The sequence below is a fragment of the Ammospiza caudacuta genome, chromosome 4, assembly GCF_027887145.1.
Source record: "Ammospiza caudacuta isolate bAmmCau1 chromosome 4, bAmmCau1.pri, whole genome shotgun sequence".
NCBI lineage: Eukaryota > Metazoa > Chordata > Aves > Passeriformes > Passerellidae > Ammospiza > Ammospiza caudacuta.
In genome coordinates, this window is record NC_080596.1 from 48463649 (window position 1) to 48476254 (window position 12606).

The following is a 12606-nucleotide window of genomic DNA, read 5'->3' on the forward strand; positions in this document are numbered from 1 at the left end:
ACTCTTTTGAATCTAGGTTATAGCTTCTGAATCAGGGTTAGAGTTAAAAAACCCCGCAGGTAATACATTGCTTTTTTCTATGAGTATTTGTATGTACAAATTTATGTATTTTAATAAAAAAATTTCAGGTGGGTACTAGTATTTTCATAGAATACTACTAGCTAATTGTAATGTTCATCTGTGGGAGGAATTTTTAAGTCAAACTAGTGGTGAAAATTAACATTATCCATTCAAGATTAAAGCACATCCCTGTATTAAATTGTATGTGTAAGAAAATAAATGCAATACATCCAAGGGCAGTATCTGCTGACAGCTTCAGGGTGCCAAATGCTTTCATGGATTCCCAGATATAGGGAAAAATACTGTGCATTCAGACCTCACACATATTAAAAATATTCATCTAAGTTTTGGCTTTTTTTAAGGGGAATTCAAACTTGGTATTGCTACAAATTAGTTCCAGATCCATTTTTGAATAGTGATTTTTTGGTCTGATTCTTTTCCTTCTGCAAGAATGAGTCTCAAGTTCTTTTCCTAGACACTGTCTTGACTATATCCTCAGTGGGACAAGAGGGCAAGACACGTCATTAGGTAATGATCATCATATCACACAATGTCGCATCAAAGTGAAAAATTCCTGTATCATTTTTCCCCTCTTTACTTCAATGCATTTGTATCCTAATATTTAGGTGGAAAAGAAGAGATCAAATAACTACAGAAAGCAGGCAGTGTGACTAACAAAGTGCTGAAAGTTACTGTTCAATACTTTGGGTTTTTTTCCCTTCAGGCTGATAATGTTCTGTGTCATATAAAGTGACAATCTACAGTGGAAGGAATATGTATCCACTTATTGCTAAAATGTGCAAGGAGGGAAACTGCCACTGGGATCTTAAACACCAGCAGATTATCAGGGAGCAGCCTACACTGTAGGACATTCTGCCAGGAGCCAGGGGCTCACCACAGCTCAGGCACAAGTTGGTTAGCACCACAAGGGTACCCAAAGCTGAGGCTGCTGGTTCTCATTTTATCCTAGCTGCTCTGGGCATCTGTGGGCAGTTCCTAAGCACCCTCTGAATATTCACTTACATTATTACAGTTTTCTCAACTTACAGAGGACAACAAGAGCTGCTTTTAAACAAAGCCTTAATTTATGCAACTTTTCACACAATTTAGTTGCAGCATACGCATCTCCTGTGCTGCCAGGATTTTTGCTGATTTTTAATAAGGTTTTACTGAGCCCAGTGACTGTTGCTTATCCGAGGGGTGCCTCCAGAGCAGATGGCATATGCCATTACTGCGCCTTGCTTTCACCTGTCCTTGCATTTTCAGGTCTTCTATGCAGAATTCTGTGGCTGAAAAGCGAAGCTATCTAAAGAGATGACTAAAAGAAGAAAACAAGTCTATTTTTTTGTCATGGCAAGATGCTCTAATTCAAAGTGCTTACACATTCATGTTACCAAATTAAAAAAAAGATTGTGACAAAAGGATTTGAATTATATACACAGCAAAGAAAATTAGTTTTAAGTGCATTTATTTTGAAATAAACAAGAATATTATATGTATATATTCATATTTATATTAAATAATTTTATTAAACATGAAGAAAAATAGTCTTAAAAACTAATCTGACACTTTCACATTCTATTTAATATTAAGTAACTATAGATAAGAAATTTATAGAAAAATGCAAAAATTGCTTCAAGCCAGCCACAAAAGCAAAGTGCACTATTGCCTGGGGCAGTGGAGCAGCAAAATGATGATGGTACAGCTGCTTCCTCCAAGGGGAGATCACTGTGAGAGACAGCCATGAATAAAAGGAAGGATGGGAACCCCTTCAGTGACTCCCAATGTTTTCTTCTCTCTTCTTTGTCCTTTGCCACTGAAGTAGCAAACTGGGTTTTGCATGTGCTGACAAGAAGCAGTGAGACAGTTCTGCGTACCGAGACAATACACTGAATACAGCTGATTCCCTAAGTGATCACTCAGGGACTGCAGCTTACCTCTGTTCTGCTGTGTCAATTCAAGAACATTTATCTCAATTTATTTGATTTATTTCTTGCTGTCAACAGTTTAAGGACACCAAGGTGGAAATTTTGAATTTATTTATACTGAAATATTAACTGAAGTATCATCCTTTGATAGTTTTCTGAACTGGCCTGGGTTTTGAGTTTTTTTTTTTTTTTTTTTTTCAGATAAAAGCCACACTTAGCAATTTTTTTTTTTTTTTTTAATTTTTTTACAATTCTCAGTGTGGAATTTCTTAAAAAAAATCTTCCTTCTCATTTTGTTTTGTTTTTTCTACCAGAAATATATGTTACTATCAATTAAGCATTTCAAAACTTAGGTGCACTGTTACACAGACACCATACATCTATTCACATGACATTTAAGCTGATAATTGAGCAACATGTGCACTGAATAAAACTGTAAAAAGTTTTATTTCATGATTTGGAGTAGTAAGATATCTAAAAGCATTATTTTAGTTCTGTTTTGATTGTCTGATTACCAAATATTTCTGCTTCGGATGACAATTTGTTGACATTAGATCAAGTGGGTGCGAATTCAGCTGGAATCATTTCATGGCACAGTCTTTTCCTAAAAAGATACAGATTTATTCAATATCCAGTAAATCTCTTCAAGAAGGGTGTAAAAAATATTTGTTCTTGTTTGTGTGGATTTAATTCCTACTACCTAACAATAATGTTAATAGGGAGTAAGGAAATATGCTGCTGCTGAATAGCAAACAAGTAATATTCAAATAATACTACTTAGTGTTGTTCTGTACTGTGCATGCATTCATGTTTTGTTTTGTTTTTGCTTTGACACAAACACAAGCTATTTATCTAGTTTTCAGATACAGCATTCCAGAGTAGCAAATTAGACAACTATAACTTCTATTCAGTGCCACTTCATCAAAAGTGCACTATTCACAATAAACACATGAATTTGTACTCTACCTGAAACATACCAGTGTATGGCAATAAAATTTATAATAAATATTACAAAGTGTGTGCTACATGAATTTGAACATTTTGACTTGTCTTTGACACACTGCTTGTAAGACATCTTAAAATCTGTACTATTTTTTAAAGGATAAATTCATAAACATAAGACTTGGAGAATCTGAACATTGCAGTTCATACAGTACTTTTCCTAGGTAAATACCTATCATTCACATTATAACCATAACAGCTTACTCCTTGTAAAATAACAGCCTCTAAGACTTTAATTTGTCCATTCAACTCACGTGTAATTGTTATGCTACTTAATGTAGTCTCATTTTCAGTTTAGCACAAACTTTTAACAGTGCTCATCTGAAAGTGAATTCACAGTCTAAGCTGATGCAGGCGGTTTCTCTTCACTGCCAAACATCTTCCTGCCCAGGTGTAAGACTTATTTTTGTTTTCTTTTAAATCACAAATTTATCTCAAAATAATAAAAAATAATATTCAAAAGGTGTTCTTACAAAAGAAGGCTTTGCCCACTCACATGGCATAGTTAATTCATCAATTAAATGAAATCCATACTGAAAAGCAGTTTTAAGAGTCGATGATCACTACACTAAGTGGAAAAGAAGTTCTGTGTTTTCTACTGCAGCTGGAAGATTCGCCATTCACCTGGGTTAGTTTGTTCTTCATTAAGAATTCATGGGAAAAAATAATTTTAGCCAGTGCAGATAATCCTGCTTTCTTCCTTTATCTCAGCATATCTCGTCTCCGAAATTGCTTCCACAGATCTCTGAGATGCTCACTGGTTACAGTCATCACACAAGAGTAATATTCCTTCCAACCATACTTCGGAGTCTCCTGGGAAAAGTGAAAAACATACAATTGGAAAAAAGATACCATCCACTAAATTCATTAATTCTACCTTAAGTTTTATTCAGACTGATACACACTAGATAGTTTTTTCAATATTAAAATAGTGGTAGATCAAACCTACTCTCTGTAAAATGAGGGTTATAAATCCATACATAGGTTAAGTATTCAAAAGGCATCATCACCTCACAGCACACAATTAGCATTCAACCAATAGCCTGTTTATATTAAAAGATGCAAGAAAATATTTCCTCTTTATTCAGGTATGCCCAGCTCCCTCTCTAGTTTTGTTCCTTGCTTCTTTGTATTGACACTGTACTAAAAAGTTCACCTATGACCCCAAACAAAAATCACAGAAAATTATTGATGTTCATTAAACTGAGACACTAAAAGCAAAATACCATATGGGCAGATGACATGAAAGTTTCTGTATATTAGATTAACTTAATCTTAAATTTTAGTTCTGCAACATGAATAGTTATCCACTGAATGGAGAGGAAAGCTGGCCAAGGGCTGGCCTGGGAGATTCGCTGCTCTGTGCTCTATGCTCTCTGTATTTATCACTGGATCTCATGATTTCTTCCACTGCTCCTAACTCCACAAGTCTATTTTCATAGTAAGTGTAAAAAATAGATGGAGAGATACTAAGAATTAGAGCAACTGGGGAAACAAACCACCTTCCTCCTAGTTTATATGCTGAGCATATGCCACATGGTGTGGAGTATCCCCTGGGCCAGTAGGGGTCAGTTGTCCTGGCTGTGTCCCCTCCCAACTCCTTGCGCACACCCAGCCTCCTCGCAGCTGGGGTGGGTGAGGAGCTGACAAGTCCTTGACTCTGTGTAAGCACTGCTCACAGCAACCAGGACATCAGTGTGTCATCAACAGTATTCTCATCCTGCATTTAAAACACAGCACTGTAGCAGATACTAGGAAGAAAATTAACTCACTGTGAGCTAAAACCAGGATACATGGTGAGACTGTCCAATACCCTGTTTTGGGTGAACTGAGTGAAGATGTTAAAGAAATTGCCACACTGCAGAACATGAAAATCCACCACTGGACACTGAAGCCTACATCTGTTTATTCTTATCCCTCATCTTGTTTAGTTAAAAAGCACAGAAGTTTATAAAGAAGTTGTAGATATTCAGCACACAATTCAATGCACAGTAGTATATGATGACGTTAAATGAAATATTGGAAACCATACTTACATGAATGCATAATTTAGCTGATATTTATAGTCAGTCTAATGAAAAAATGCATAACTTGCATATTGTAATGCATTATTTAACAAAAGCATATTCAGTTTATTAAGCTGTGCTTTAAGATATGCATTTATTTTTTATTTTATGAAACCAGTTTGAAGAAATGTTCATGAAAGTCATTAAAAGAAATGCTGAAATACACTGACTATTCATCTACTTATTTCTCATGTATGCACTGTTGTTGTATGTACTCTCAGTGTACCAAATCCCCAGAAGGAACAGCTTGTGCACATGTTCTGCAATGCTTTCATGTTTCACTGGAACATTCTCCTCCCCTTGTATCCAGGTACATTTTTAAGCTTCTTGTCAGGTTTAGGATCAAAAGCCCAAGTTCTGCAATTTCCAATTACTTTTGTAAGATGAGTCAGGAAGATGTGCCTAATCACACACTTCTCACCTCTCTGCTTTAGAGAAGAGGTAAGCAGAAGTCTCTTCAAACACTAAGCAACAGCCTCTTTCATTTATTTAAAGCTGTCTTTTACACTAGATGTATTAAATTGCTGTGTACTAGGAAACTATAGAAATAACAAACTTTAAAGATTAGCTACATGAAAAATTTAATTTCACTTGACAGGATGAAGTGTTTACAGAAGAAAGCAATTTATAGTTGAAATTGCTAGAAATGAGGTTCTGAATCCATGCTTCAGTTTTTAATGTCTTTTTCAAAATAAATTTCCTTCCTTGCTCAGTCTCAAGGTACTATTTTCAGCTATTAACCATTACCTCCTAAAAGCTTGTAATCAGAAATTTTGAAAACTCACAATATTCAGAACACCCAGAAATCAATTATTTCAATTTTAAAAAATCTTAAGATTCTCAGAAAATTAGTAGTACATAGAAAGTAACTTCTAGATTTACATTTGTGATGTCATAATTACTTTCATTACTTCAGTAGTCAATAAAATCACAGTTATGGCCTAAGTATCTATTACAGTTACTGAGCACATTTAGCAAAGAGTATTTTAGATGGACTTGAATCCCTTCATAAGTTGGTCTCTAGCATCCCTTTTTGGAAATTAACTTTGAAGGGCTTTGTTAGAAATTTCCTAGATAATCCTATCAAAGGACATTCAAAGCAGAGCTGTCCTCTGTGCTGTGTCAGGCAGTTCTCCACAAAGGTGTTTTTTCAGTTCTCCCTGCAGTGTATGCAAAGCAGTACCTGCAATGCCCAGTCAGGCTGTGTGCCCTGCAGGGACCACACACAGCTTGTACAGCTGCTCCCCAAGGAGCAATCTGCATTATTTATGATTAGGGTACAACATTCTTTACACTGTGGAGTAATGGCATTAGTGCATTTCAGAGATATGTGATGTACAGCACAATGAGCTGTTTATTGCTTGTCAGAGTGCAGATTCACAATGGGGTATAATCTATGGCAAGCCTGCCAAGTATCTTAATCTCCTTCACCAGAGTTCTACATTTACCATAGAAAAGCACAGTGTTTCAAAGCACAATGAACTGCACATTTATATTTGGAAAAAAAGTAAAATTAATAGTAGTTGCATTGCACCTAACTGTGAGATGTAGTTGCAGCTGATTTTTGTATTTTATGTACATTTATGTGCTTCTTTGGACATCAGACTGAAATTTAATTATCTATTGAAATTGTTCCTTTCAAATCTCCAATGATTCAATTTTTATTATCTTTTAAGATTATAAACTAAATGGAAAATAATGATTTTTAGAATTATGTAAAATCCACTTTCACTCCACAATGTATGGCAAAGACAGAACTATCCCTATTCTACGCCACAGTACTTTGCCAAATCAATTCACACGCCTTGGCTAAAGGTTCCATTTCTATTAGTAGAAGTTTACAACAAATCTGAAGAAATATTATGAGTTAGGCAACGTTTTGCACCAGCCAACAGCTGGTTACATCACTGTAACCAGCCTGGGCTTGATCTCAGGGGTCTTTTCTGACCTTAACAGTTCTGGGATTCTGACTCGTGATAAGAAGCAGTTGCTCAAGTGAAGAGCAGGAGCAAACTAATGTGTCAGCAGAGAAGAGAGCATTTTATGTATACAAGGCTTACATTGTATTCTTCAGTGCACAGGCAACAGGTATTTGATACAGACCTACCACTCAAACAAGCTTGTATACAATGAGAATTTTTGTTACATCCAGGAGCTCCAGGTAGGAAGAAGAGCAGGGTAAATAACTAGAGGCTTCTGCATTAACTCAGTGAGGTTGACTGTAGCCAAGTCCATGCTGTGAAAACTAACCTGATTTCTTCTCTCTCCAAATGGGTAGTGTAGATGTACTATAATTCAAATTTTTTTTGAGAATGACTTTATACAGAATGAACAACATCTCCCTTTCTAAACCTTTTTTCCCAGTTTACAGCATCTTAGCATATGAATTAATTAATTTAGTGCCTGAATTTAAATCTGACAAGGTGTTGATGTATGTATACTTGATGCTTTTACCAGTCTCTCTTCATGTCACCAAAATAATTTTATTAGGTTTGTTGATTAGATACTGAATTCCTTTGTGTCACTGCATTTTCTTCCACTTGGTCACAAACCCTTCACTGAAATTATTAGGGAAGCATCATGGCTATGTAGCATTTTGCCAATTTCCTGTAAGAGCTGTTCCACGTATTGAAAAGTTTACAGTTTAAATAATACTTAACATGAAACTACAATATGGGTTTTCACAAAAAGACAAAGTACTTCTAATAACTATTTTTAAAAATACATGAGAAAAGAAGAAAGGAATCTTTGAAAGTCAAAAGTTTCAAAGATATAAAGTTACATAAGATTAAACTGAAGCCATTACTTCCTCTCATGTGACTAGTGACTTGGATTACTGAAACATTAAATTTTAAAAAAATTTAACTACTTTATTAGTAATTTACACTTCCCATTAGTAATATGGAGAAACCAGACGCTCTGGTAACATCAAATTTCTTCTTCTGTCCTTCACATAGTTGTACAATGCTTCAGTATTGGGGGATAGTATTGAACAAAAAGCCTCAGCTTAATATTGTGGCTCAGAATTAAAGCCAGCAGGGGAATGAAGTCAAACCTTCCTGGCTCAGGAGCAGGAGATGTGCTGGACTCCTCACAGGGTCACTCAGAGCAGCACTGGCCATGGGGCCTTGCTTGTCATGGTGTACAGCTCTTTGCTCCTCCCCTCTGTAAAAAAACATCTGGGGGCCAACAGCCTTCAGAGCAACTCCTGCAAAGTCTTTACATGGACAGGAAAACCCCTTAAATTGCAAAGGAACAAACCCTTTATGGAAGAGGAGAAATGTCTACTAGTGCAGTGTCTATGTCCCCTGTTTGTTGTGACAAACGGTTTCACAACACAGCTACAGCATATGCACACCCCAGTTTCCACACTGAAATCTGCAGTATACAATTGAACTGAACAGATGGACTTTCATGTAGTGGATATGTGAAAAGGGCCATGGTGATTATGTGTGGACACAAAGCTGATTTTTCAAAATTGCTGGTACAGCATTAATTGAGGCAAAAATACATGATTGTTTTCAAGAATGTAGCAGTATAAATCAAAGGATAATCAAGTCACTGAAACTCAGAAAAATCTGCCTCTACAATCTTCCTTGGTAAATACTTATTAGCTAAAGGTACCTGAGAAATTATTTTTAAAAAAGTAATGGCACAGACAGAAAACAGCAACAGAAACTAAGAAAAAATACTTTTCTACTTTCAAACACAATACAAAACCACAGCTGGCTCACAGAACGGTGACAGTGTGAGTCACTCATTACCAACTCCAGGATAAAATTCTATTGCTTCAGTCAAAACACAACACGACGCCTTGAGCTACTACATTGCTTGCAGCCAAATAACCTATTCCTGAGTTTTGGAACAGGAAACAAAAGCAGTGACAGTTCAACATTCAGCCATTCCTGCAGGCATGCCAGCACACTCAGACTGGTGGCCAACACATACCGTGATTTATCTGCTATAGAGCTCCTTCCTCACGCAGGACTTGAAAGTAGTGTACCTCTGTATAGGTTTGTAGCCCTGTGGAGCAGAAGATGGAGAAGTGTGCAGATGCAGACAACACGTGAAGGCAGCCAGGGGTAAGCATAAGACAACGGTATCATGAAAATACAAAAAAATGGCTTTAATTGACAAATAGCTAGGAGGTACAGTACAGTATGTGTTATGCAAAATGTTTATCATTTAGTCATTGATTTTCAATACTTCCGGTTTAAAAATGGAATTTTTAAAGGAAAGGAAATCTTCCTATATATTTTTAAATTTGAAAAAGAAAGGGAAATAATTATTTTAACTAAACAGTAAGCAAAAAAAAAGCTTTTCATGTTTGAACATTTAGTAAATTTATGGCAATACTCTGACTGGCCACTTGATGGCAGCTTAACATATGAGTTTGCATCAACTACTAAAACAAAAACAAGGTTTCAGGTTGTGCTACAAAATTGCAGAAAAAGAGACGTTTCATTTGGTAAAGTTTTTAAGACATTTACTTTTCCAAAATTGTATCTGAAGTTTGTATTAAAATGAACATTTATTGTGTTCCTATAAGAGGTAGTACTGACCCTCCTGAAGTTTTTAAGCTTTTTAATAAGACAAACTTGCAACTTATCGACTGATGTTTCAGAACTGAATTTTCATTGGACTTGTGCGACTCTTTGCTTTTAAATAGGTTCACTTTAGTCCGACTGCAAAACCACAAAATGCCCTTTTCTAAAATACATGGTCCCAGTACCAAATCCTGTAATGGCCTCAAGATTCTGGGCAAACCTAATTAGTGAAACAACTTTTAAAAAGGTAGAATTTCTAAGTATAAGATGTTAATTGTAAAATTGTACTTCAAATCACAGGCCTGAAACAGTTATTTTGGGATCACAATTGAAACTGTTATTTTGGGATTTTTTTTGCGAGATACTCAAGACACTACATTAATTGGCAGACATTAATTGCAGAATACTTAAAATTAAAATCAGGCATTTATACTTCATAAAGGGGTTCAGATTTCTCATGGCCAAAATTTCTATGTTGCTACAAAATACTGAATAAGCTGAAGCTGTTACAATTTTTTTATCTGTATAATGAAACTGACCAAATTTTCATATGGATTCAAGCCACAGTTATTGATAAAGAAAATGTTAGTAATTTGTTAGTTTTGATTTAGCACAAGATGACGAGCCCTCCACATTGTAGGAGAAAGAGGGCAAAGTTTTACTTGTTTTGGACACATTAAATACTCTGCAACTTTTACGATACAAACAATAGGAAGCAATTAATGACACTTTCCACCAATTTGTTCTGGGAAAAAGGTTCTTTGGCATTTTCTACTTTTCATTCTAAACCTAGACTGCAATGGGTGGGGGGTGTTTATTAAGGCAACATTTTTGCAGAATTTTTTTTATGAAGGCAAATTTTTGCAGAATTTTTACTATTATCCACTCTTAGAAAAAATTGATTTGTGTGACACTTATGAAAACTTACTGGAAATTGTAATTCTTCCATTTACTATTGTAATTATCTTGGAATATTACTGATTAGTGAAAAGAATGTATTTAACAGAATTACAGGACCAAATCACAGTTGTCTCCCAGTCCAGCAGGTGTCTAACATTTAACTTAAATTAGAATTATAATTAATGACAGACTGTGTTATTCTTCTGAATACTGGCTATTCTTTGTAGTTCTTTTACAGTCCACTGGAATATTTTATAGTGCTTCAGGGAAAAGCATAATACATACATAAGACTGAGTAGTGCTGATGATACAGAGTCTTAAACTTATATGTGATTTCTGTCATGCATTTTGTGAAATAGGAACATGTAATAAATACAAGAATTACTTAGTAAGCAGACTGCTGGTTAAATCAACATACACTGCACATTTACAATTAGTAAACAATTAAAACATACAGCTGAACAGCTTGATACAATTGTGAAACAATTATCATTACCACACCATAATAAAAGGAATTGAGGACCAACAAGGAAATAAGTTTGTTACAAATACAGGTGTTGTTACCACATTTTTTGTTTGATCATAATGTTACAGAAATAACAAGTAAACTATTAGACTCAACACCACAGAAAGTTCTAAAATTACATTTAGGAAGCTAACTAAAATTAACTAAAATAACATATTGAAATGTGACTTTAGGAATCATAATACAGTTTAAAATTTATGTCTAAGCAATAAAGTAATAAGGTTGTTAGTTAGAACACCACTTTACATCTAGTTTAAAATGTTAACACCTGTCATGAGAAGACAAAAAATGACTGTAAGTAATTTCCTGCCCTCTAGCTTATTATAATTGAATATTAGATTCAGGGTTTAATTATTAAAATCAGCTCTGAACAAGAACACAGTATTGTTCAGCACCACTTCACTAATTTTTATTTGAAAATTAAAACTACCTTCTGCTCCAACTCTTTCCAACTGTCATCATGAGCATTTGGTATTTCACGTAATGTTTTAGAAGAGCTGACCTTTAACTAAACTTCCTGAGCTTGAGAGAGACAAATTCTCTTTTCTCTGCATGGAATATAGACAAAATTGCTGAAATTGTTAAAATTCTTAATGCTAATCTGCCAATCACACAATACAGAAGAAATGACAGTATACAGGGGATTTCTCATCTCCTATTTGGTTTGCACATTATAAAGGTACATCAAGTCCTCTAAATATTGCTTTCTAATAAAAAAAACAGCAAAGAAGAATTTAAGAAGGATTTTATCTTACAGATTGCTTCAGTATTTCTATAAATGTATAAATGTATGTCTTAAAATATATGTCATAAATGTATGTCTTTAAACACAGACACTGCTGGTTTGAAATCTACAGGTGCCACATATGCTAAAGTAGGTGGTAAGTAGCAAAGTCCACTGAGATAACTATAAAAATTAGAGTCCTTACCCTAAACCCTCGATTGAGTCTGTCCTTCATAATGCCAATAAATTCTTTATAACTCAACTGGTCGTCTCTGTCGACATCAAAAATCTTGAACACAGTGTTCACCAAATGTGGTGAGAGTTTCACACCCGTGGCTACATACACAGCACGCTTGAATTCATCTGCATAAGGAGAACACCAGGAAAAAAGTTTAAAAAGGTGAATTTAAGGGTACTTTGTGAACAGCATATTATGAAATATAACTAAACTTTTAACTCGAGTTTTCACATTTAAATACTCAAAAATATGAAAAAGTGAAAATCAGGACTGAATTTCACAGTTCTAAACCAAGTAGTTCTTAACTGATATAAAATGACGCTGCTTAATTTGTGCCAATTATTTTACAAAAAGGATAACAGTCCATATACTGTACTATGTGCAATAACAAAATTGGAAAATCATATTATAATTAAACCTATGTTACATTTATGCCATTTACTTATTTGACACAAAGCACAACCCAAGACAGAGCACAGAGAAAATGACAGAATCCCTTGGTAAGGCCATGAGGTAGGAGCACACTGGTGTTATGGGGTCAGACCCATGAAGAGGCTGCTTGAGGAGAGCACACAAGTCTGACCACTTTGCATATTGCTCACCTTGTGTTCCCCA

The 12606-nt window shown here is 35.1% G+C and overlaps 1 protein-coding gene across 5 annotated transcripts in view; it reads right to left on the reverse strand.

The window, feature by feature from the left end:
* Positions 1–2158: 2158 nt before the first annotated feature.
* MICU3 (mitochondrial calcium uptake family member 3) overlaps positions 2159–12606 on the reverse strand; it is a 51395-nt gene continuing 40947 nt past the window's right edge. For 2 of the 5 annotated variants that reach the window (XM_058802992.1, XM_058802991.1), the window contains 3 exons: positions 11959–12116; positions 9005–9079; positions 2159–3803 (listed from right to left, as the gene is read on the reverse strand). In XM_058802992.1, coding sequence (XP_058658975.1) covers positions 9011–9079; positions 11959–12116 — 227 coding nt within the window. In that variant the 3' untranslated portion in view covers positions 2159–3803; positions 9005–9010. The remainder of the gene's footprint in view (positions 3804–9004; positions 9080–11958; positions 12117–12606) is intronic. The other 3 variants (XM_058802990.1, XM_058802989.1, XR_009274644.1) reach the window with 2 other exon arrangements.